Here is a 27,302-nt window from a genome sequence, read left to right as displayed (position 1 = left end):
CATTTGTTATCATTACTTGATTTAATAGCAATTTGTTTAAGTTTGTCACGTTTACGAAACATATTTAGCACATCATCGTTAATCCATGGAGAACACTTTTTACGAATTCTATGCTTTTTGAAAGGTGCATGCCTGTCAATTACTTCAAGAAATAACTTTTCAAATAATTCAGCTGAAATGTTAACATTACCAGTATTAAATACACTATCCCAGTTTGTTTGACACAAATCATTTAAGAAGTCAGTTTCATTGAATTTCTTGTAAGAACGAGATGTTCTGAAGTTATGTTTATCTGCATGCATTTTATCATGTGCTTGCCACTATCTATACTTTATAGTAAACTATACATTGCGAAATAATATAAAATTATTTTAAAATAAAATGTGCATGTAAGTTGAGTTAACATAGCGAATTAACTAACAACTGCAGTGTATTTCTTGATTTTTATAATAAGCATGGGTAAAAAGCAGTAAAGACAAAAATACAGAACAATTTGGAGTAATGAATTAAAGAGTTGACAGGAGTTATAGGAGTTAATGTGTTTTGCTGTTTCAGTGTGCATGTTCTCACCATTGATGGTTTGGTGAACTGTCATGTAACATGGATGTAAGCGATGCCTTTCACGGTGACCCAAACTATTTACAAGACCTCTTCTGCATTGACGCTGGCCTTCCCTTTTAAAGGGAATTTTTATTATAATATACTCTGCATAGGTAAACAATGATCAAATACATCCCTGACGTAGGCTACTCCTTGGGCAATTGTAAACCAGTTTGAGTCCCCGCACTCAGTTCTTACTGTGGCATTCTGTCCTTGGTCATGTTGGTGCAAAGATTGTATCATGCAAGTATACGTCCAACACATGTTCGGAGAATCCCATTTCCTTCACGATGTTCTATAAGATTCCATCCCGGGCTTTTCATGCTGGAATCAAAGGCCTTGGAATAGTCTAAACGCAAAGAAACATAGGTTGCTGGAACGCCATGTTTTTCTCCATTACAATCCTCAGGTTGCCGATCTGATTTCTCGTTCCTCTCCCTTTCCTGAAACCTGTCGGATCTGGTGGTAACTCTCTTCCAGATGCATGGTCCCGAATTCGTTCAGCAATGATATGAAGGAATACCTTGCTGGAATGGGAGATGAGAGACATTCCTTGGTACGGCCACGGTGTCATCTTTCTAAAGTGAGAAACACTGCCGTTTTCCAACTTCTCGCCATTCCTTGTTTCTCCAGATCTTACACGATCTATATATGGATAATGGTAACTCCTTCCACGTCGCTCTCTTGAGCAATTCTGCCTGTATGTATCATCATTCCCAGGTGATTTGCCACTCCTGAATTTCTTTATGGCTTCTTCAACCTCACAAAAATAACTGGATCATCAGTATCATATCATGTTCTGTTTCTCACAATACTGCAGTTTTCATCTTGTTCTGATCTGTTTAAGGATGTTGCCAAGTTCGTCCTACACAAAAATCATGAGCCGGGCGTTGGTTTGCTGGTCATTAACTTGATGTTTCTACATGTCCCTGGTATTATTAATTACACCGTGTCCCTTTCTACCTCGGCACAATTCTGCTTGATGAAGTCAGTTTTGTCTTTCCTGATCTGCCCCATGGATTCTCCCATTCAATTAAATCACGGTATTCTTGGCGATGGTCATCCTTTTCAAGTCCCTTTTCTTTGACCTTCCTTCGTTGGTCAGTTGGTCAGTCAGGTTGAAAACTGTAAGCCATGGCTTTTTCTTACTCTTACGTTTTAAGTCATGCTTACATCATATCTTGTTTGCCTTCTTAGCTTCAACTTCATGGTTCAAGTAGTTGGTGGCGATCCACTCGCGCGCGTTCTGCTCGTATGCAGCTAGATCGCCATCTCTTCTAGACCAGGATGTAATTTATTTAGTTCCTTACGTTATGGTTATGATCTGGATCATCTGGTGATGATCAGGTGCAGATCATCTATGAGACATGAAGGCCGACGACACTTGCCTACTGATAACTGAAGAGCCGTTCACTGAAGACTATCTCTTGGGAACAATGAACAAGCAGACCTTGCACCTATCTGCTAAGTAAAAGTTTTTTGTTTGTTTTATGGTTTTGCAGAGCCTCCATGGATTTTCCTTGAAGAAGCGAAGGTATTAAGGATGATTAGATTATATTTCCTTCTGCTCTCCTTGGCCAAAGTTTCCCTTCGCATTTATTTACAGTTCGTACCTTTTCCTCCAACTTACGCATCGAAATATCCTGTGACGATGATTAGGCCTATGTCTCTCATATTTTGATCATCTATAGCCTCTTGGGGATCACCATAGAAATCATAGAAGGTATGATATCTTCTGGTGGGGGTGAGTACGTAGGTGTATAGGCTTGAATTGAACCACAGGTATTTATATAAGTATAGCACTGCACTCATAATAGCATATAATTAAACTCAGTTGAAAAAGGCCTACAAATCTAATTGTTGGGAGTGTTCCAAGTCTTTTTTTTTTCAAGATTGTAGGTATTAAACAAACAAGCAAAATATTACGGACGGGGGATGAGATGTTCCACAGGGTCGGCTGCGCGTGCGCTGCCTCCGGCCACTGCTCAAGTTCACACTTTGTGACCAAACCAGTGGCGTACCGTGGCCGCCCCAACCCCGGGGGGGCTGAAGAAAATTCAATTTTGCCGCCCCTTCCTCAACAGCCCGAAAAGGTTGACCCAATTTTTTTCTCGGTCGTTTGAAAAAGTGAAGAGCAAAAAAAACATTTTTCCCCCTTTTTTATTTACTAATTCTTTTTGCCGCCCCTTTCATTTATGCCGCCCCTGTTTTTGCCGCCCTTTCTTCTTCCGCCGCCCCTTCATTTTGGCCGCCCCTGCTTTTACCCCGAGGGGCTGTCGCCCCAAAAGCCCCCCCCCAAAAAAAATACGCGCATGCAAACATTATCAGAGCGATAGAGCAGAGGAAGGATTGATGGTTGATGGGGGGGTGGAACATCGAAAATTTTTGGTGGATAAGCTCCCCCGGAATTTTGAGGTGATGGGTCCTTGGGACCTGACGGCGTACCGATAAAAGGGAGTTGGCTTTCTGGTTGAAAATCGCCTGAAAAACCTTTCAAAGCTGAAATTATCAAAATCAAGGGTCTTTCGGAGCTCTATTTTGGTTAAATATAGGGGGTCTTTTGGAGCTGCGAAATCCAAAAAGGGGTGCTTTCCAGGGGAACATACACGTACGATATGATTTTTTGTAAGCGCACTTTATGTGACAAATACACTGAGCTTTATATAATTTATTAAGGGATCTAGAATGAGCGTTTATGGCGTTTCGACAGTATTTTTTGTGGGATATGAGAGCACCTCAGACGTATCGAATTGCATTCTGAATACGAAGCATGTCTTTCTGATATCAAATAATTTTCATTTTTGAAATTCACGATATAATACAAATTTTATGACAAATTATTAAAATTTGATATTTTTCAAATTTTGATATAGCAGTCCTCGAAATAAATTTTATAAATCTAATGATATATTCTTAAAGTGTATAGCTGGAAGGAAAAGCCGACGATCAATTGAAAATTTTGACCTTTTATATTGAAGATATGGATTTTTTTCCCCAAAAGACCTTTTTTGTTGGTGTTTTGGGGAAAAAAATCCATATCTTCAATACGAAAGGTCAAAATTTTCATTGATCGTCGGCATGCATCCCACCTACATACACTTTAAGTATAAATCATCAGATTTATAAAGTTTACTTCAAGTACTGTTAAATATCAAAAATATCAATTTTTAATGATTTGCCATCAAATGTGTATTACATTGCGAATTTCAAAAAATCAAAATTATTTGATATCAGAAGGACATTCTTCGTATTCATGTGCAATTCGATATTTCTGATGTGCTCTAATGTCCCACAATAAATACTGTCCAAACGTGCATACCCCTTCCCTTAAGCTCCATTGACAAATATAAGAGTTCAAATTCCTTATTATTTTCTTTATTTTTAATACCTATTTTCTTATCTTTTAGGCCTATATGTGAGCTTCCGACAACTGCCGTGTTACGATGTGATGGGTCACATTTGTAAGCGTTTTTAAGCATTGTTCATCGAATTTACAGCTAGCCTAGCCTATGACAAAACAGGCGAATATAGTAAACTTTTCACACAATATTTGGCCATTGCTCATTGAAATTAATCTAGTATATGGACAATGTAAGTGTGGGGCTTTTTAAACTTGCTGCTTTCTTTACGTTGTCAACGTTTTTTTGGTGGATATCTTTATGAAATATATACACACACCCCGGGACACACACTATGATTGGGGGTAGCCGTTCTTCGACAATGGGATTATCTAAATTTTCATAGGCCTACGTGCCCCCGTGTCGAAAAGGTTTGGCTACAAAACGATTCTCATTATGCATCTACGCACATTTTCCACTTTTCCACCCGAGTACACAGATTTTTCCAAGCACAGTGAGTAGGCCCCTATAGCCTCTACAAAGTCTGTGTTTATACTACACGGTTGGGCGCATAGCATCATAAGAGCTGCCGTGATCTAGCTGGAGACTAGTGGAAATACGGTATCTGTGATTGTTTTTTGTCAAAACCCCGAATGTTCCCTTCACCCAATCAGAAAAGTTTTTTATAACATAGTTACGAAAGCTAGCCTAACACTTCACGCTAAAAACACTATTTTTCATTCCGTCAACAGATGACGCAATTCAACGTTCATAGCAACGCGAATGTGAAATATCTGCTGAATGAAAACGACCCATTGAAGCCTATTTTTGACCAAGATGTACCGTAAAATGGGGTAACTTTGGGCACTTTTCAGAGTTTTTAAACCACTGCTTCCAAACAAAACCAATTATATTTCTAATTAACTTTTTTTTATGACAATAGGGTTCCCCTCTTCACTTTGAAGTTGAAAAAGATTTGTTAATAATTTTGTAAGGGTGCCCTAGGGGTTAAAAATAGCATGACCAAAGTTACCCCGCATTTGGGGCAACTTCGGTCAGAGTTACATTCCATGAAGGAAAAAAAATCAGAAAAATTGATCATCGCGCGCTGTATATGGGCAAGTTTTTTTTGTTGTGACATTTGATCCCTTGTAAAATTAATCAAGCACACATCCTGGCTCACAATAACGATTTTTATTTTTTCTGAAAAAAAAGTAAAAAAATGCTCATTTTTGGTCAAAAATTGAGGTATTTCAGTAGCCGTTTTGATGTTAGAAGTATAGGGGCTACTAAAAACTTGAAAAAACATGTTTCGCGACAGCCCATAGAACGGTACCGGTATATGTGTGGTATATACCACAAATGAGGACGAGGCTGTTACTTTTTCATAACATCTAAACAGAATATTTTTAGGCCTAAAATTTCACCGGGATTATGAGAAAAATATTATGAGCTTTCTTCTGATGCCCCGAAATCTCCATTTGATAGGAAAAAAAGGGGGGGTGATGCTGTCGATCAGGTCACCCATCTTTAAATCCGTGGTAGGATTTTGGTATGAGAGGGGGGGGGGGGGCAGAGCGCCAAATTTTCGTCTCCATTTTTGGGGAAAAGCTAAATTTTCGTCCTCACTTGTTAATTTTGGGTCCCACGTTACTCTTTCACGTCACTAATTATTTTTCATCCCTGAAAATTTCCCCCAGCCGGCTACGCCATAGGTTAGAAACCGAGGACAGATTGGTGTTTACTCTTTCATTTCGCGGAGGGGGGAGGGAGTCATACCTTCTTGGTGATATTTCGAGATATGTCCATTCAGACCAAAAGGTTAGTCAGTAAGTAAGGTTTAGTAAAATAAGTAACATAAAATTATACCGTATTGTTTGATGCCATGGCATACCGGTATACATATTACAAAGCAAAGTTGAACACGGATGGCGCTATTTCTGAAATCTGTTGCATCTTTACTGAAGGTGTAAAATGAGTAACATAGCAAAAAAATGGTCAAGCTATACTTTTGAAACTGAATAGAAGGCCCTGTTAACAATTAACATAATGATGTTAATTTGAACATAAAGCTATTACACTAATACTATAGAATGAACCGTAGGCCTACATGTAAATATAGGCCTACAAAGTTTCGCGAAAAGAGTGCAGTGACAAAAAAATGAGAGAAAAAGTGCCCCTCTGATTAAAAAATGAAAGAGAAAATCAGGAGGGCAAAGGAAAAGAAAAAGGGCAAGGAGCCCCTTTTCTAGCACATTGTAACAATGGGCGAAAATCAATATACCATTTTTTTTGCGCTACGTGCGCACAGGCCCTTTTCTGGAAGCTCGAAGACATACAGTCTCTATGTATTGTATGATGCAACTGCAATTTTTTTCGTCTGTGCCCCCAAAATTCAGTATTTTGCCCCCCCCCCCCTGACCAAGAAAGCTGGCTACGCCCCTGACTCAGGTGCACGACAGTGGAATGGCGAGGTGACCTGTTAGCGATTGGTGGAAGATGGTGACTCTTGTAGCTTTCCTGCGAGTTTCTAACAGGTCCCAGTCTAGGCTTTCTTCATGATGTTACACTACTCAGCCTTAGTCAGTCACTAGGCCTACATACAAATCTTGCACTTCTGTTTTGCACTGCTTCTATCTTTTGTGTGAGTTCTTTAGGATCCCAAACTGACCCACAATACTCTAGACGTGTCGTAGGCCTATAGGCCTACTAGAGATTTATATGCGGGTTCTTAATTTCTTTTTCTTTTCTTAATTCCTCGTGTGTGTCAAGTGTGTCGTGTGTCTTCTCAAGTTTCACAAAAAAGAAATTGCCAAGTGCAACTCCCGGGGGGGGGGGGGGAGCACTCACATGTTAAGGTGGTATGGGTATGTGCGGCGGTCAAGGGTCCCTTTTTCAGGCTCTCCGGCAGTTCCTTAAGCCCCACATTTGAATCTGCTCAAGTTCTTTGAGCCTCTGACAATTGTAGCTCTTTAAGCTCAAATTTGGAAAAAAATTAGAAATTTTTAGCTCAACAGCCTATAATTTGGCCCAAATTTCAGTTCTTCAAGCCCCTATTTTGCCCGAAAATCAGTTCTTAGTTCCCAAAGTTCGGCGCTCGCGCCGCACACCCCTACCAAAATTTAAGTTGAGTGCCCCCCCCCCGGGGTGCAACTCTACTAGGGGCCTACTAGTCTTATTACAAGACTGCCCTACCCCAACCCTAAACCCTCAAACTCCGTAAACGAGGACTGGACTCAAGTCTAGCAAGTTGCACCCTATTCGGTAATTGTACCAGAAAGAAAGAAACAATGAGTTAAAAAAAAAAAAAAAAACGATTTTGCTTGGTTGGAGCCGGGGGTTGGAGACTATAGGTATATTAGGCAGCCAGGGATATTAGCCGACACCCTAGCCGACACCCTGTGACCGTAAATATAACTTAAATAGCGCCACCACCCGACTTGTCAACATACAAAATGGCAGCAGACGACGGAGGTAACATGGATTCTAATTTTAGTGAAGAAAAACTCATGAAAATTGAGGCTCAAGCCGCTGTAAGAGAAATCAGTTTTGCTGTAGAGTTTGTAGAGATATCGACGAAGCTACCAAACACAGATGAACGTGCCTACATGAACATAAGAACGAAAGAAGGGACCAAGTTTTGTGTCGAATTGACTGTACAAGGATATCGGGTAAGCTTAAATTTTATACTGGTCGCATGTCACAAATAGGGGCATTCCTTTAGTCCTTTACTTCAGGGTTTTTTATTTTTACATGTAAATGATGTAATAGCTGCCTTCTGCACTGGTTAGGGTTAGGGTTATAACACTGTACTTCCACAAGGCAGCTATAACATAAATAAAATAAAATTAGAAACTCCCAAATAGGTCACCCAAAAAATGGAGGATCCGTAACATGAAAACGCTTTCTTCACACTTCAAGTTTGGTTTATTCCAAAAGTATAATACCTATTGTAGAAAGTTTGGTGTCATTTTGTTGATAATTATGTTCTTTGTCAAATACAAAAAAAACCAAGCCAAGTCAATTGAAATTGGACATATACTTTGAGATTTATACTTCAATGTAAGATGTGTCAATGGAGGAGGATCCGGGGCGGGAGAGCATTGTGAAAATATGGCCAACTTTAAACCGTTGTATCTTAAAAAGTACAAGTAGCATGGACCACAAATTGCACATATCATCCTGGATTGTAGATCTACCTCATAGTAGATCAAATGTAACAACAGATGTAACTAGTTAAAACACATTTGCTAGTCAGCCAAATTACATAGATATTTAAAAGAACAGGCAGGTCAAGGAAACCTACATAAATATGTTGTCTATACTTCACTTGACCCCAATATATGATTTTTTATGGTGATGAGAGTGAGACACTCGCACATGGAATTTTAGAGGGGTTTTGATAGCAGTTCCACATAGAAAAGCTGCTATCATCTTGAGACTAAGATCTAGAAACACCACCGAAATGCTGTTTTGTTCTAGCTGAATCTTTTTGATGAAAGTCAATCTTTGACAAGATGTAACTTTGCTACAGAAAGTGCTATGACAAAAAGGTTTTCAGTTTTGGCTTTCTTTACTAGTCAAGGGCTTTAATTTGATATATAAAATGATGCAGTTTGATGGCATATTTGAATTCACCTGGCATAGGCCTACCTATAATAAATTGCTTAATTTTTGCTAATTAAGACAGTTTTCCCTAGTATATGTTACTCTACAAAGTGTGCACGTAACGCTCCGACATTTCTAAGTGGCTTAGAGACCGTTCACAAACACTTGTAAGGGGGGCCTGATGCAAAAAAATATTATCACGAAAATTTTTCGGGGCCCCCTTTACAGACCTCAGAAATTTCAGGGCCCCCCCTTTTTGACATGAAAATTATCGGTCAACCCCATAGAAAAGCATATAAACTCAATTTTCCCAGAAAAATTTGTGGTCATTTTTTTCAAGGCCCCCTTAGGAGGGTCAAAATTTTCAGGGCCCCCTTTTTGCATCAGCCCCCCCCCTTAACAAGTGAACGGTCCCTTATTATTGAATAAATAAAATATTTAACTATTTTTAATGATATTCATTATGACAATAATAAATTAATTACGGTAATAATGATTACTGCAATTTCCCCGATATGTCAGAGGTCTTGAAAGTGTCCCAAAACTGCTCTCAAAAACCGGAAGTTACAATGGCGATTGGGCTTATTTAAAAATAAGACAACAAATAAACACAAATCCCGACAGGCACAAATATACTAGTATACTGTTTAAAAGTAATTATCTTGTCTATTTTGGGTAGTTTGAAATGGTTTACAAAACATATAGCACTGCCATATGATATTTTGGCTATTACACTGAACTTTTAAACTTTTACTTTGAGAGTGGAATCGGTGGAAAATTAGTATGAGATTTAAAAAGTGCCTGCACATCAGCCCTCGAATTAACCCACGGTACCCATGGCATTTTGCCGTGGATGCCCATCCCCACTGCCGTAATGCCCTCAAAATATGTCCTTCACCCAAGGCAGTGACTTGCCGTGCCCTCTAATGAAGTTGCCGTCGGTACCCCAGCCCTGCCCCTTCATTATAAAATCATCTATCAGACTGTTTTGTGTGTGTTTTCTTCACTTTTGAGAAATTGCCTTGGTGCCCTTCTCAAATTTCCAACAGTTGCCATGATGCCCTCTTGAAATATTACAAACTGCTGTGCTGCCTTGCCTTGCCTTTTCAGTGAAAATCCAAGAAATCCAAGGCAATTATCAACTTGCCCTATAAAAAAAGTTGCCATGCCCCTTCAGATCCTTAATTTGAGGGCTGCTGCACCCCGTGCTGCACATTAAAAGTTTTGTAAAATGAGTGCTTGTCCTTTAGGTGAGAATATACAAAAAAAAAGCTCATTTACTAGACATGTTATACACTATACCATGACCTAATAGAACTGGTTCCAGTTCCTCAAAAGGGGGGAGGTGCATGCAAAGCGTGCAAAATTTTGTAATGTCAGAAGGGCTTGACACGGTCCCTCCACATTGAACAAGTGCTACCATGACCCAGTACCATGATGAGCAAGTATTGAGTCCTGCCCTACTTGTTTTTTCCTATATTCCCAACTTAAAGCCATAATAAGTGATTTGCTTCACGGCATTTCTTGAATTTCTATTTTTTCATGATTGTAATACCCAACGGTGTACTAAACTACCATGTGAAACTGAAAGAGTAAAATTTTAAGTTCTTTAAATCTAGAGCTCTCCATTTTTATTCCGACTTCAACGATCGAGTGATGGCTAAATACATCGCGTGCATGTGTATCATTGAATCAGTAATAAACTGTATGAATATCGCTATTTGTCTTACGACTTGACATATTACTTGCCATGGAAAACTTGTTAAATAACAAGTATATATTTGTTGCACAGAAGCAGTCTGTTGTGAACACTTGTCATATCATGTCATTTTCTGATCTTCACAAGGTGCTCTGATTTACTTGTGTTCAGTCCGGGTGTTCAGCTGATTAAAAATAATTCACACATGCAATGGATACAGTCATCCAAATGTTTAACTGCCTTCAATTTGGTTTCAGAAATTGTTTGGCCAGGGATGTTGCATGAGTCATTTGATTGGGGGAGGAGAGGGGCACTGAGCTTGATTGATGGATCACCGTCGGCAGTTTTTCTGCAATTTTCAATGGGATTTTTCAAAATGTTCACTTTGATGGGGGAGGGGGCATGTCAGTGCCACTATGAGTCATAGTATGACATTATACACACTGTGGGAATTAATCCTTTTTTGTCTAATTGTTGATTGGCAAAATCCATGAAAATACAGCTACTGGAAAATAGTATGAGAAGTATTCATAGTCTTGGATCCATAGAACTTTTGCTCTCGGAATGTGGTAATTACTGTGACGTCTTGCTATAGAAGCTGCCTGCCCATCAGGCAATTAGTATAAAATATGAATATCATCTCACAGCCATGACAGCTGTGATCTTGATAGGCACAGCACCCATGGACATTAAAGCGACAATAAAGAGTTATCGTATTCATAACCAGTAAAATGTCATTCTATATAATATGTATATGTGTTAGAATTCCTTGTGTTGATTTGCAAACTGCTCTAGTTTCTGGCAAAACCTGGCGGTGGTGCCACAAGGTCCAGGCACAGGCCACAGGGTGTGTCCTGGGTGGGTGGGTGTCATTTCTCTCCTAAACCTGGGCTTTGCCGTCCAGTTATCTAACAAAGGGTTAGAAAAATCACACTACATGTAGTATTTTGGGCAAAATTGTGCCAAATATTTAAAAGGCAAATTTCTGATTTTTGCCCCATCATATTTCACTTCTGGCCTCCCGTTCCCACCCCATGGAAATACTTAGTATCTCTGGTGCCTTCACTGGCAAAACCACCAGCCCAAATACTACCTTTATCATGATCATTGTTGTTGTTGTTGTTGTTCTTTTTTTTTGTTATTGTCATCATCCCCTCCGCAGGCTTGGAAGTTCACTAAGAAACTTACCCGAGTAGATATTTTACTTGGCCTGCTCTTTGCACACATTTATTCTAATATGGTAGGTACCCAACAAACACAAAGTGTTTTCGACATCATCAGGACTGCCTTTTGAAAATGAGAGAAAAGCTGTAGAATGCTCTTCTGGTCTCTTCAAGAAGAGCTTTTAGAAGAGTTGTTTGCACATGTGGCCATTAGGCCCCGTATCCATAGGCTGTTCCCTTGTGGCATGTGCCCTTGTTCCATGTTCACTTGTTCCCATGTGACCTTCCACACAGACAACGTTTTGTTTTGTAGCGGCCACTAAGCAAAACAAAGGTTCAGTTGTCTGTGTGGCAGGTCACATGCATAGCGTAGATCCCGGGGGGATGGGGGATTTATCCCCCCCCCCAATATTTTGTCAGGGGGGATGGTCCATACAATCATCCCCCCCCCAATGTTGACGCCTAATAATGGGTTTCTGACCAAATTAACCTCATATTTGCCCATTTTAGCCCCCAAAGTGCAAATTTTGCGTGCTTCATGCACGCATTTATTCCACTTTTACACCATATTTCATCAGTTTAGCTTCAAAATAGCAAAATTTTTCGCACGCTTCGCGCGCATTTGTACAATAAGCTTATGTCGCCAAAAGATGCTACATTTACAATACTTTCAGAATTTTTTCCAACTCCATCCCCCCCAATGTCAAAAAGAAATCTACGCCACTGGTCACATGGGAAAAAGTGAACATGGAACAAGGGCACACGCCACAGGGGAACAGCCTATGGATACAAGGCCTTAGAGCATTTAAGAATTATCTACAGGAGCTATAAATCACTCTTGCAAAGGCAACTTAGACGAGTGAACGCTCTCACTCTTCTCAAAAGGCAGTCCCTGCATGATGATCATTTGTAAAAGATTAGAAAAGGTTGCTAGAAAACATATAAAGGGTATATAAAGGGTATAAAACGTTTTCATATCAATTACATTTACATTGAACACTTACAGCAAAATATTCTAACAAGTCATAACATTATTTTTAAAAGCGTTGAATAACATTTGGACATTTTAAAAATGTTGTTGTAGTGTGTTTTCATACAAAACATTTAAAAACGTTTTCATAACCTTTATATAACCCAACATTTAATGTTAACAAAATGTTTTTACCAAAACCAAAACCCAAAATATAACCCATTTAAAATGTTTTGTGTTTGCTGGGTAGTCACTCACCAGGGGGTATTTCCTTTTGAGGGACACATTTTGAGTTTATTCATCATTTTTCGCCAGCCCATCGGGCTGGTACCTATTTCTGGGATGGTGTTTGTATGCTCAAGAGATTATTTTTATTGGTATTGGAATGACTTTTGTTTAAAACTTTTTGTGGTTGAATTTTTTTAAAAATATTTTAATTCGATTTGTAAGGAAAAGTAAGTATGTTTTGCCGTTTCAATGAATGAAAACGAGTGAGTATTACCAAAGTTATGTTTGAACTAATTATGACTTTAAAAGTTCTAGGTATAGGCCTAAATGTAACAATAATAGTTAATATATAGCATCATATGGTCAGCAGAAGAAAATCTGACATCACCTATGATGTCATATCAGTGTCCTTGACCGGGGTCCTTACTCCACCACCACCGACCCGCGTGCCCTCCTCTTCACACCAGCTCTCTCCAACCAATAACCTCAGTCTATCCCCGGATCATATCACAGATTCTCAACAATCTGTGATCTGATCATATGGACCATATTGATGTGAAAGTAGTTATCTATCATATCCTGTGTCGTTTTATGGATAAAAATGACTCAAATGGTTGCTATCATAAACATCAGTTTTGTCTTTTCAACGGGAAAAATCCGATGCAAAATAAAGTTTTTAGGGCCTAGCTATAATATGGGCATAATTTATGCATGTAGGCCTATTGAACAATGTACCCCATTTGACATGCACTTATAGATAAATAAATTGTCTTACTTTATTAATTTAATAACTTCTTTATTATAAATAAAATGACACATAACTATTTGATTCATAAAATTACATTCAACAAAATGATTGAAGAGAAAACACACAAGGCACTATAGGCAGACTGTTTTAGAATGGAGTATGTAAGATGCCATGTCCATAGCTTCGCAGGAGTTTCCGATTAGCAATCAACATGATCAGCACATTCAGAAAAACACAGTTTAAGGGGGTACTACACCCCTGCCCAATTGTGTGCCTATTTTGCATTTTTCTCAAAAATTATAGCGCATTGGGGACAAGTAAGATATGTATATTATAGGGGCAAGGACTAAAACTACTGCACTGGAAATTTTATTTCAGCACAGACAACAGTTGTGGAGTTACAGTCAAAAATGAGGGAAAACCAATATTTGATCAATAAATCAAACTACTTGCTTTGAGTTGCTGAATTTTCAGTACAGTAGTTGCAGTCCTTGCCCCTATAATATACATATCTTACTTGTCACCAATGTGCTATCATTTTTGAGAAAATGCAAAAATATGCACAAATTGGCCAGGGTGTAGTACACCTTAAGAGTGAAGATTGTAGTGAGTAACCAGTCCTTTATAAATGTGCTGGCCACTATCTATTATAATATAGTAGGCTTAAACTATACATTGCTAATTAATTAAGTTATTTTAAAATAAAATGTACATGTAAGTTAACTCAAAAAAAACCAACAACAACAACAACAAAAAACAAAAAAAACAGACCAGAACAATTTGGAGTAATGAATTAAAAGAGTTGACATGAGATTAGGAATTAATGTTTTCTGCTGTTTCAGTGTGCTTGTTCTCATCGTTGATGGTTTGGTGGACTGTCATGTAGATGTAAGCGTGATCCTAAAAATGCCTTTCACATTGACCAAAACTAATTACAAGACCTCTTCTACATTGAGGCTGGCTTTCCCTTTTAAAGGGAATTTTATTTAATCTACTTGCCTGGCAGGCAGACATGTCAGTGTTTGTGGTTACCCAACATCCAGTTTTGGTTCAGTCTCGGTTTGCTAGGCAAGGGATTCTGCAATGCATGTCCTCCTCCTCAACATCTGAAGCAGAGGTGTAATTACCCCCCCCACACTGCAAAAACGTCGGTGTTAAAAGTAACACCGGGTGGTGTTCTGAGAGGTCCACACTTTTCGGTGTTAATGAAATACTGCTAAGTGTTATTTTGACACTACGAAGTGTTATTTTGACACTGTATCCTGGTGTTAATTTGATCCTTTTTCCGGTGTTAATTTCATATTCAACACAGCTGGGTGTTGATTTGATCCTTTTGCCTGAATTTCTTATCAACACCACTGTGGTGTAAATTTAATACTATTTGGTGTTGATTGAACATATTTAACACTGCGGCGGTGTTCTGAGAGGTCCATACTCTTTGGTGTAGAAGTGACACTGATACGGGTGTTGAAATTATCATCTTTAATCATTGTTAACATCTTAATCAATGAGCGTGAATTGTTTCTGTTGGTTTCCACTCAAATAATAGATCACTTAGATCTACAAAAAAGTGCCCGGGATGCAGTGCACATTTAAGATTTTGTATTAACACCACCGTGGTGTTATTAATCTAACACCGTAAACTAACACCAGAAGCTTCAACACCAGCTAGGTGTTGCATATTCAACACCAGCGTTTTTGCAGTGCATCAGCCCCTAAAATGAGTTGATGTGTTGGATGCTCGGTTGGATGCAGTGTTCGAAATATGCCTCAAAAAGTTACAGGCCAGCCGGGCTTGACCTTAAAAAGTTACTGGCCAGCCGGGCGCGCCAGCAACTAGATGCCAGTCAGAAAAGTTACCGGCCAGGCCAAAAAGTTACAGGCCAATGGCCGGCTGACCGGCCCTATTTCGAACGCTGGTTGGATGTATGTAATGTATATGTTTCATGTAAGATCAGTATATATTTCAGGCCCCTCCAACCTCCCCCCTGACTGTTCCATCAATTGCAAAAGTCTACTTACTAGGCCTGCACAACTAAGTCGCCAATAGTCGAGGTCGGGACTATTTGACGAGAGTTGTAACTACAAATAATGATTGCCAATTGGCGACTATTCCTGAAAGTTCAACAAGCAACAAAATTGAAGTAAAATTGAGTTCTAAAAGTCAGTGCTCAAAATTATTGTCTAAGAACTTGTGCTACCTACCGCCTTGAAAATCTTTGAGAAAGCTAGTTATAAATTTACCTATTACAGTGGCGTGCATGGTGGCGCCCCAACCCGGGGGCTGAAGAAAATTCAATTTTGCCGCCCTTCCTCAACAGCCCGAAAAGGTTGACCCAATTTTTTCTCGGTCGTTTGAAAAAGTGAAGAGCAAAAAAACAATTTTCCCCCTTTTTTATTTACTAATTCTTTTTGCCGCCCCTTTCATTTATGCCGCCCCTGTTTTTGCCGCCCTTTCTTCTTCCGCCGCCCTTCCTGTTGGCCGCCCCCTTCTTTTACCCCGAGGGCCTGCGGCCCCAAAATCCCCCCCCCCCAAAAAAATACGCGCATGCAAACATTATCAGAGCGATAGAGCAGAGGAAGGATTGATGGTTGATGGGGGGGTGGAACATCGAAAATTTTTGGTGGATAAGCTCCCGAATTTTGAGGTGATGGGTCCTTGGGACCTGACGGCGCATACCGATAAAAGGGAGTTGGCTTTCTGGTTGAAAATCGCCTGAAAAACCTTTCAAAGCTGAAATTATCAAAATCAAGGGTCTTTCGGAGCTCTATTTTGGTTAAATATAGGGGTCTTTTGAGCTGCGAAATCCAAAAGGGTGCTTTCAGGGAACATACACGCACGATATGATTTTTTTGTAAGCGCACTTTATGTGACAAATACACTGAGCTTTATATAATTTATTAAGGGATCTAGAATGAGCGTTTATGGCGTCCCTACATGTTGGTTGCTATGGCAACGGCGGCCATCTTGGATTTTGAAAGGATGTAGTTTGACGCAGTTTTTCAACACCTTAACTTGATTAATGTTAAAAATGAAAAAACGGATAGCTAAAGAGGGTCGCGGTTAGAGGTCATCAAACCGAGGTCACCCTGGGTTCAAGGTCATGTGGGTTAAACGGGGTCAAACATTATCTATAAAATTATAGAAAACACATGTCGCAACTATCTAATAAGTTAAGCTAACTATTCAAACCAGTGGCGCATCGTGGCGCTTCAACCCGGGGCTGAAGAAGAAACAATTTTGCCGCCCTTCTTTAACAGCCGAAAAGGTTGACCCAATTTTTTTCACGGTCGTTTGAAAAGTGAAGAGCAAAAAAAAAAAAAAAAAAAAAAAAATTTCAGGCGCTAGCGCCCTAAAAGCAACCGTTCTTACAAATTTTATATATGCTTTTTCAATTTTTTGCGCCCTTTATTATTTGCTAATTGTTTTACCGCCCCCTTCGTTTTTCGCCACCCCTGTTTTTGCCGCCCTTCTTCTTCCGCGCCCTTCGCTTTTTGCCGCCCCTACTTTGACCCGGGGCTGGCGCCCAAAGCCCCCCAAAATACGTGCATGTATTACTCCTTCCTGTGTAAATTTGTCCTGTAATCGGTCAACTGTCTACTGCACAAAGAGTGTATGTTTTCACTTGTGAACAAAAAAAGTAAGCTTGAACTTCCAAGCAAATTTTGACCTTTGATAGTCACCAATAGTCTATTTGTGTGGCAATTAGTTGACTACTAAAAAACCCTATGTCGTGCAGCCCTACAACTTACAATCCTTTGTATTGGTAGACTAAAGATCAAATTCAAAGTGAATATCTCACAATGCCCTGAAGTTTATCTTTCATAATATCTCTGTGTCTTGACATGTTCAACATTCCATTCATGAGCTTCCAATTATCTTCTGAACTAAATATGCCCTATAAATATGTACATGTTTCCATATTTATCGAAGAAAGATGACATACACACGTGCAGTTATGTTGATCATTTGAAAGCTGTAAATTATGCTCTATTAGTGGTGAGAGAGAACACTTACTATATTGACATATTAAATGGGCAGGTTCAAATGTTTGATATAGTTTCATTTGAAACTTATTCATTGCATCTCTACATCCATACTGCATTTATGGCTCAGTGGACACAACATTAGTGCTTGGGAAGCTTTGGGAGCACTGCAGTTTTATGATGACAAATAAAACATAACATTCAGATTTTTTTCCTCATGAAAACTTCAAAGAGGAAGCCCTACCAGCAGTTCTATGGGGTGAACCAAAACCTGCCTGGTTATCAAATTAATCAGTGACAATGTTATCTTTGAATTTGACAGGTGCTAATTGATACAATAACATTAAGACATCAATTACCACCTGTCAAATTTAGAGATAACCTTGTCACTGATTAATTTGATAACCAGGCAGGTTTGCTTCACCCCAGAACTACGTTGAAGGCATGATTTTTGTAGGGAAAGGCAAGTTTCAAGGGGGAAAATTTGACAAAATTGACAAAACAGGTTTAAAAATCCAAAATATAATGATACCCAGATGTCCTGTTGCGTTACTGAGAACCACTTTTTGGCGACTATTTTTCTTCAGAGTTCTGCCTATAGAATTTGGTTTACCTCAAGTTTAGTAGTGACGTCAATGCTTGTGATTTTGCCACAAGTGTGCTGAAAACCCACCCCTGTATGTGTGCGTGACATGTACACTCATTGCATTTAACTTTATTTAGGCTTGCGATTTTATACTACGGCAAGCAAAATACGCACATACAGGGTCAGAATTTCGTTTCACAGTGCGAGAATCAATCTTGATTCTTGCAGAATATATTTGCGGGAATCATTTGATTCTTGCAGATCAACTTCTGTGTAAACTATAAAAGTTTGTGAGAATCAACTCTGATTCAGGCAAATCTGTTTATGAGAATCTTTGCGAGAATCAATTTGCGGATTCTCGCCGAAAATTCTGACCCTGACATACCTCACTACCGAACTTGAGGTGAACCAAATTATAGAGTTATTATATCATTAGCATGCCTGTATCTCTATAAGGCCAAAAAAAATTGTTTGGTTGCTTTTCCGAGACAAAAATTTGGAAGGTCGGTAGGTCGATCCTTTTTTTGTTTTTGTTTCATGGACTCTTCCTTGATTTTTCCTTCATTTTGAAAAGGTGGCAATTGACAAATGCTTGATCATTTTATGGTAAAACCAAATTTTGTGTTTTTGGACTGGATTTAAATGGATATTCTTCTTGTTTTACAATAAAATATGCATTTAATAAATAAAATGAGTCAATAACAAATATGAAAGTCCTTGATTCTGTCCAAATTTAAGGTTTCTTCTAAAAAAGTGATTGAAAATTTTTTTTTAAAAACGACCCAAGATTTCCAATTTTTTGGGTCGGTCGGTTGAGGGCATCCAAACATATTTTGTTAAAGCCTAATGCAACCTTGAATATTGTCACAGCCTTGTATTTTTAGTATGAGAATATTGCAAATAATAATTTTGCTTTTTAAACATATTTTGTATTAACGATCAAGTTTCCACAGGCTCCCAGTATGACTTTACTGGGTCAAGTGCAATTTTGCAATTTTAATGCTAAAGTGGGTCAAAATGGGGTTCCCTGACCAATACGATTGTATCTGCACTTTAATGCACAGAGATCTATTTTTTTTTTGGTAAGTCCCATAACCCCTGTGTGTCCCCCAAAAGGGTCGCGACCCAAAGTTTGGAAATCGCTGATCTAGGTGGTGCTTAACTGGTGTCCCCTAAGGTGCCCAGGGCATGTGCCCTCCCTTTCCTCGTAGGAAGCAGAAGCAGGGGGACACTGCATCCCCTAAACATGCTAAAACATTGCAAAGATGTCTCTCCCTGAAAATCAAAACAAACGAAAAAATAAAGCAATAATTGCCCTGTACATTGTAGTCTTTTTTAGTACGTTTTGGGCCCAAATAAGGTTGAATTTCAAATATTGTGCACGTTTCGCAAAATAGCAAAAACACACCTCAATTGAGGATAAATGGTGTGAAATTGAAAATTTTCGCTCTCAGTCAAACTGCAACAAAATATGATCATCCCCTGACCCCCCTAAATTTTAATGCTTCTGCCGCCACTGCCCCTAGCTATGCCATGGCAATTCATGTCATTTGGCAGAACATTCAGTAACATTTGATTGGATGGTGAAATTAGTTTACAAAAAGGGTAATAGTCAACTGGTCAATCTAAAAATCAATTTTATCTCATTCCTATCGTCAACCGTTAAAATATATTTCAATTCAAGAGAGCAGTGTGTATCATTCAAAAACAGGATGAGACTGATGAGTTCATTCCCATTCCTAATTAATAATGATCATGTAGACAACCTTGCCATGATTTCCACATTTATGTCAAAGGAAGAGTAATTAACTACTTTGGACCATTCAATCTGAAAACTTCAGGAGTCTTGAGGAAGGAATCTGAATATTTATTTTTAATTATGAGAGGAAATTATTAAGTTTTAAATGGAGAAAATTGGGAAAACATTGGGGGCCTGGCAAGGGGGTATCTGGAAATTTTGAGGAGACGCCAGGGGGAATGTGGAATTTTGCGTCATTTTTTTTCTTTGTTTCTCCCATTCCCCTGGCGTAAATATTGAATGGTTCCTATACATTAACTAAGAAAACAAAGAAATATTGTTCTTTATAAAGGCACATTGACATTCATTTAGAGTATCATTGACAAATGGGTAATCTATTTCATCCAATATGATGATGAAGACAAACCAAATAAATTATGCACATATGCTGTAATTAAAGTGAAGCTAATTAGAACAAGAGAAGTTAATTTAATCAAAAGTCCTTTGGTTCAATCAGTGTTCAGCAGCGGTGGTCTTTATTCACGTTACTGTAATAAGATTGATGCAAATTATACATTCCAACAAGGTCAAATTGTTCATATGCAAGAAACTATTAACTCTCTTCACGCGGGTGTCGACTGCAAAAGTTTCAAAAATTTTTAAAAATTCAAAAATTTCAGTAATGTAAATTGTCATGACAATATTTAGAATAAGCATGAAAAATGCATTAAAATGAGTACAAACAAAATTTTTAAAAATTCAAAAATTTCAGTAATGTAAATTGTCATGACCATATTTGGAATAAGCATGAAAAATGCATTAAAATGAGTACAAACAAGCCTAGTATTGGTCCAGTAGTTTTTAAGATAGCCCTTGATATTTTGAGAAAATATTTCAAAACTTGAAGCGCATGACTAGCACGCAGAGCATTAAAGATGTTCATCAATACGTCTGTATAGTAATTAAACTATATTTTCATACAGCTTTTTAAAACATGTATGTCACAAATAAAAAATTTTTTACTCTTTACCTAGCTGGGGTTTTCAACCCCCGAGCTAGGTACTATTTTGCTATCCGATTCTTCTTTCTTTCTTCTTCTTCTTCTTCTTCTGGCAACAAACTTCAAAATGCTTCTCCTCCTACATGTTACACCCTACAATTACGTAACTTGCACATATGGGCAATTCCAAGCAAAAGTGGACATGACTCAAAAAAATGAAATTGCCAATATATATTTCTTTTAACTTTTATATTATTCCAAACAGATGTAAGGTTCAAGTTATAAACTTTTTTCGGCATTTTTCTAACATTTTTTTTTTTTTTTTTTTTAGTTTCTTTGGAGAGTGTATTTTAAGTGAAAAACTCCTGTTCAACTTACATATTTTCCAAGTGGGCCTATTTTATTAAACATGGGCACTTTTCTTTTAAATTTGATACATTTTATATCTCTGAAATATGGTCTTCAAGAAAAATCCAACACATTTTAAATAATCCCCCACTATTTTTTTTCTTTCATTGCGTTTTCATAGCACTAAATATGGCGTAGCACGAGTTACCGAAAGATGCATTTTTTATGTATTTTCAAAATGTTGGCAATGTAATTGATGCCACTTATTATTTTCCTTCTACTAGTAGTGCCTTGAGTAAAAATAAGAAATTAATATACAAAACACTATCCATCACATAATAATGACCCATTAAAAACTGTAGCACGAGTTACCAGTAGCACGAGTTACCGATGTAGCACGAGTTACCATAGCCCACTTCCCCCTGTACCAGCAAAGGTAATGCAAAATCTACCACTTGGCAGCAATAGAGGATCTCCCAACTATATGAATATGCATTTATATGTGACCATGGTATTGGTAATGATCTGTTTACCTCCGTTCTTTGCATTCTCATCGCACTCGACGCTCCTCAGCTCGTGTTTCGGAAACATGCTTTAATTTATATATTTTCAAAATGTTGGCAATTTAATTGATGCCACTTATTATTTTCCTTCTACTAGTAGTGCCTTGAGTAAAAATAAGAAATTAATATACAAAACACTATCCATCACATAATAATGACCCATTTAAAACTGTAGCACGAGTTACCAGTAGCACGAGTTACCGATGTAGCACGAGTTACCATAGCCCACTTCCCCCTGTACCAGCAAAGGTAATGCAAAATCTACCACTTGGCAGCAATAGAGGATCTCCCAACTACATGAATATGCATTTATATGTGACCATGATATTGGTAACAGCTTTCTAGCAGCAGTGTAGCCAGTGTGGTGGGGGGGGAAGGGGGGCAGCCTGCCCCATGACAAACTAGAATTATGCAGTTCGTAATTAAGGTGCCCACACACACACACACACAAAAGTGTGTAAATAACAAAGGTTTGTAAATAAAAAATAATATGCAATATGCAAATAAGCTCATTAATATTCATAAATATGCAAATAACATGACACAAAATTATACAGCACATCAGGCCACCATATCCAACCAAACCAAGTTTGAAGTTGATTGGTTATTGTGTTTATAATGCTGCAAAGTGGATTAATGAAAATGTAGGCAAAATTTGTAAATAAGCTCATTAATATTCATAAATATGTAAATAACATAACACAAAACTACACAGCACATCAAGCCACCATTATTCTATCACCATACCGGTACCAAGTTTGCAGTTATTGTGTTGGAGCTGTACAGTGGATTAATGAATTTGCTTCCGCCCGGACAGCCAAACAAAGAAAGAAAGAAACAAACAACCAGGCAACCACACATGTGTGCGGGCCAAAAATTAAAGAGAAAAGTGACCTCCTGTCGCAGGAAAATTAAAGTAAAGATATGGAAGGCAAAGATAGAGATAAGATTCAAGGAGCCAGTTTCCACCCCGATCATGTGCCAAAATAGTGTAAATTTATTTATACCAAATTTTTGCACACACCAATAAAGTCCTTTTTTTTAAGCTCAAAGACTTTACATTGTACAGAAAAAAAAAAAAAACATGCTATTTAGCATATATCCCACTATCAATACCTGGTCAAAATGATGCAACCAAAATTTTAGCCCTCCACCCCTAGGATCTAGCCTAAGAACCAATCAATTAATATGGGCTTCATGGAAGAACAGAGGATACCTTAAAACATCCACTGAATGAGTAACCGAGGCAAAAGAAGAAATAAAACAAACAAAATAGAAACTGGAAATCCTGAGATTAACAGCCACAGTGACATTGTTGATACTGAGATTTGTATAGTTCTGAGATTTGTATTGGAAATTGGTTTGTTGTTGAGTGTAATGAGGCTCATTTTCCAGCTTAGTGAAGTGATTGAAATCGGGCAAACTAGAGTATTTGCACCAAGCAGGAAATGGTCTCAACCAAAAGATGACCAAACATTCTATAACTCAGAAAGCAATTTTTAAAAACTTACAGAGCAAATAACCATGAACATTAAAAGTTTTGTGAGGGAATTTAGAGTCAAATAACATGGAAGTAAAAGTTTTATCAATTGTTGACTGTTCAATTTAACTGTTTAAATTTAAGCCCTAGAATAAAATATCCAAACAGGATCAAGCAAGGCGTATGTAAGGCTGGGATGTTTGTATGTAATGTGTGTGGTACATTGCATGCTGGTACATACACTGAATAGTGTTATTTGTACATAGATGGGTTATTTGGGGGGTTATTTGTACATAGATTGAGTTATTTGATCATTACACCAGTTGTTGAGGAATTGTTATCAAAAAAAATTGACATTTAGATGAACAATACCATTTTATATATGGCGGACAAACTGTAGCACGAGTTACCGTGTACGAGTTACCATGTTTTTTGCCAGTCAATGTAAAACTATGAGGGGCACAACTTTTTAAGGTATACCAAAACAAACCTTATTATAGCAATTACTTATCATATAATCAATAAGGCTTTAGTGTTTTTGTTTTAGCACACCATCAAAATAAAAATGAGTGATTTTTAAGCATGTCCTCTGCTCGTATACGAAGTTACCGATTTTACAGCTGTCCCATACATACAAAAGTTGAATTAGCAATACTATGAGGATCTAGCCTTGAATGTTGGGTATTAAAATACAAAAAATACAGATTCCAATCAAATCAATTTAAAAGCTGGAGCACAAAGTATGTAAAAGGACGCCATAAAGTGTAGCACGAGTTACCGTGGAATTGCCCATATGTATCGGCTATATCCAGTGCCCATAGGTTGCAAACAGAATTGGGATCAAAGGTCATTAAAGGGGCATTTTTGGTATATAACCAAATACCTTCAAAATGCTTCTTCTGCCACATATTACATAGCACAATGACGTCACTTACACATGTGCATCGGCTTTACCCAGCGCCCATCACTTGCACACAGAATTGGGGTCAAAGGTCATTAAGGGTGTAAACTCTTGCAATTGCATTATCTGGACATCTATAACGGGGTATGGGGCTTAAACTCAGTGACAACAAATCTCATGACCAGGGGAACATTTTGCAGGCATCAGGTCAAAGGTCATGCAGAGGTCAAATTTTAGAAATGCATTTGCTGGACATCTGTACGAGGTTCAAACTCGCTGACAACAAACTTAATAACCAAGGGAACATTTTGGAAAATTTTGCGGGAGTCAGGTCAAAGGTTATCTGGGGTCAAACCTTTTAATTTTATTTTCTGGACATCTGTAAGAAGTATGGGGCTCAAACTCAGTGACCACAAATCTCATGACCAGGGGAACATTTTGCAGGGGTCAGGTCAAAGGTCATGCAGAGGTCAAATTTTAGAAATGCATTTTCTCTGGACATCTGTAATGGGTACGGGGCTTAATGCCAAGGGAACATTTTGGAACACTTTGCAGGGGTCAGGTCAAAGGTCACCTGGGGCCAAATCTTAGAATTTCATTATCTGGACATCTGTAAGGAGTACGGGACTCAAACTCGGTGACAACAAACCTCATAACCAGGGGAACATTTTTGGAACATTTTGCAGGGGTCAGATACCTCCACAACACCAACACGCCCAGCTAGGTTTGTGGTCTATGACCACCTTTTGCCACTAGTTTTTATTTATATCACTATGATTATTTGCAATTTTTGAATATCCCATTCCCATCATGGTTTTTGTCAAAATTGTTTTTGAATGTCACCATTGTTTATCACCGACAGGAAGGAAATATCATATCATTGACAGAAAATGTAATATTATTTGTGTTGTGTCAGGAAAAGGCAACTTTGAAGAGGGAAATTTTTTGAAGAATTCTCAAAAATGGGCTAAAAAGCACAAATAGGACCTAAAAATATTAAATATCAGGGCAGCCAGGGGGCGGGGGAGCCTTCTCACAAGGGGGTAGCGATGTGTGCATCAAGTTGAACTCTTGCACAGGGCCTCAATTTCGTGCCAGTTTGCGAGAATCCAAAAACATCCGAGTTACTGCATGATTCAATGAAAGAAGTTGATTCTCGCAACAAATGTTAAGAGAATCATTACGAGAGTCGATTCTGTGATTCTCATCGTATCTGAGGCCCTGCTTGCACCACCACTGCAATACAACCACATAACCACACCCAAGCCTTATTATAATCCACACCCTAAAACAGTATGGAATAATAATATTTTGTGTTCTGTTATCATCCTTACAGATTGTTGGGAGTCAATTTGATAATACAGATGACACCACAGATGTATCAGATTCCATATTCTATGAAACTATCTATGCACTCCTAGACCAACACAGTCCTAAATACCGCCTAACTTTTGGTGAGACGTTAGCAGGAAAACTACAATGTCTTCAACAAGTACAAGGAAATGAAGAAACAACTGAAGTCCAATGATGATTGTGAACTTGGCGGAGATGTGGGTCATTCAGGCAGTGGATGGAGAACTTTTGGGTCAACTCTGTATTCAAGGGTGACATGCACAATTGTTCCCAAAACCCTAAATTTGTTATCAATTTCAAGGACATTTTGACAAGTTTTTACCAAAAGCAAGGAAAAAATAATGTATAAATATTTTTAAAATTCATAATTGAAGACATTTTTATTAAATTACCCCAATTTTAATATTTCATTTTATTATGATGCAGGCAAATTCCAGTCAGTTTTGTAGACAAACGAACGAGTCTGTTGACAAACAAACAAGTCTGCAGACATACTGAAAATGTATCTTTACTCTACCAAGAAAATAGGAATAATCATGCATAGTCAAATAGTCAATGTGAGTTGACTCCAATGTAGCACACCACAGGAAAAGTCCCATGCTTTGTATGCAATGAGAATTCTCGCATCTTCATGAGGGTCTATTCGATTTAACTTGTGCCTTCGTGAACAGAAAATATGTGGTATGTGTGTAGTAGTTTCTTCAGTCATGGAATGATTGGCCCTCATTTACAGAATGATGCTGGAATGTGAACTTTGCCTGTTGGTGAATCGTCTGTAGTTTTATTAGTCTGTGGGTTTAGGGGCTGTGCAATAATTATGAGGTCCGGGGGGAGGGGTAAAATTTCCAAACAGCTCGCCAAAAATCGCTTGCCCACCACGCAGCTTGCCAAAAATCACTTGCCCCCCCCCCTCGACCTGCCAAATATTCTTTGCCCCCCCTTGTGCATGCCAAGCTTTTGTTTGGGATCCCAATTTGCAAACCTTAAATGGTCTAGATACATGTTGCAAGCGCAGTGAGCAGGAAAATTTGCATATTGAAGTGTTTCCGTACTGTTTTCGTAAGCCTTATTAGAGTGTTTTATTTAAAAGGCGCCCCATGAATATGTGCCAAAAATGGCTTCCCCCCCCCCCCCCTCGGCTTGCCAAAAATTGCTTGTCCCTTTTGGCTCGCCAAAAATTTCTTGCCCCCCTCCCAATTTTACCCTTCCCCAGGGCTCATAATTATTGCACAGCCCCTTACCCACTGAGAAACATCTGTTGGGAGAATAGTGTCCATAAAGTGACATTTTATTTAAGGGAGGAACCCAAAAGATTGATGAAGCCTTACATTTTAAATGAAATCAGGGGAGGGTCAAAATAATAGTGATGTTTTTGAGTTTTAAAGAACATCATTATTTTGGCCCACTTTAGACTTGGTTTTTTTTTTGAGGGGTGGGGTGGGGTCAGTTTGTAAAGAAACTTGTTACATTTATAGGGCTTCATCAGGGCCTATATTTCGACGAGAATCACTGAATCGATTCTAGTAATGATTCTTGTAAGATTCGGTTTATACAAGAATCAACGTCTCTCATTGTATCATACAGTAAGAGAGTGACTGTGATGGATTTTGATTCTTGCAAACCAAGATGAAATCTAGGCCAGGGCTCCGCAAATAGCGGCGCGCGCGGCCACATGTGGCGCGCCGTGGCTTCTCGAGTGGCGCGCGGCGCCGTTTAGATTTAAAAATAAATAAATAAACAATGCGATTCCCATGTTATCCTTGTAAAGACAGGCTAAAATAGTACAAAATGTTGCACCAAATGGCGTCATTTGCACCTCAAATTTAAAAAAATCGATAGCTTCACAGGGGGAAACCCCTCTGACTCCCCCTGCGAATTCGCAGCCATTGAGTGGCGCTTTGCAGTTTTTTTTAAATTTCATGTGGCGCTTCAACAAATCTATTTGAGGAAGCCTGATCTAGGCCCTGTTCATCAATCAATCGTTTATTCCCT

The 27,302-nt window shown here is 38.5% G+C and overlaps 1 protein-coding gene across 1 annotated transcript; it reads left to right on the top strand.

Moving 5' to 3' along the window:
• The first annotated feature begins 7,385 nt into the window (after nucleotides 1–7,385).
• Nucleotides 7,386–26,436, top strand: LOC140166387 (GSK3-beta interaction protein-like). Its single transcript, XM_072189838.1, has 2 exons — nucleotides 7,386–7,609; nucleotides 25,294–26,436. The coding sequence occupies exons 1-2, from the start codon at nucleotides 7,394–7,396 to the stop codon at nucleotides 25,483–25,485; spliced, it is 408 nt and encodes a 135-aa protein (XP_072045939.1). The 5' UTR covers nucleotides 7,386–7,393; the 3' UTR covers nucleotides 25,486–26,436.
• The last annotated feature ends 866 nt before the right edge of the window (nucleotides 26,437–27,302 follow it).

Source organism: Amphiura filiformis, chromosome 12 (genome assembly GCF_039555335.1).
Source record: "Amphiura filiformis chromosome 12, Afil_fr2py, whole genome shotgun sequence".
NCBI lineage: Eukaryota > Metazoa > Echinodermata > Ophiuroidea > Amphilepidida > Amphiuridae > Amphiura > Amphiura filiformis.
The sequence above is the reverse complement of the archived record's forward strand: the minus strand, read 5'-3'. Positions and strand labels throughout refer to the sequence as shown.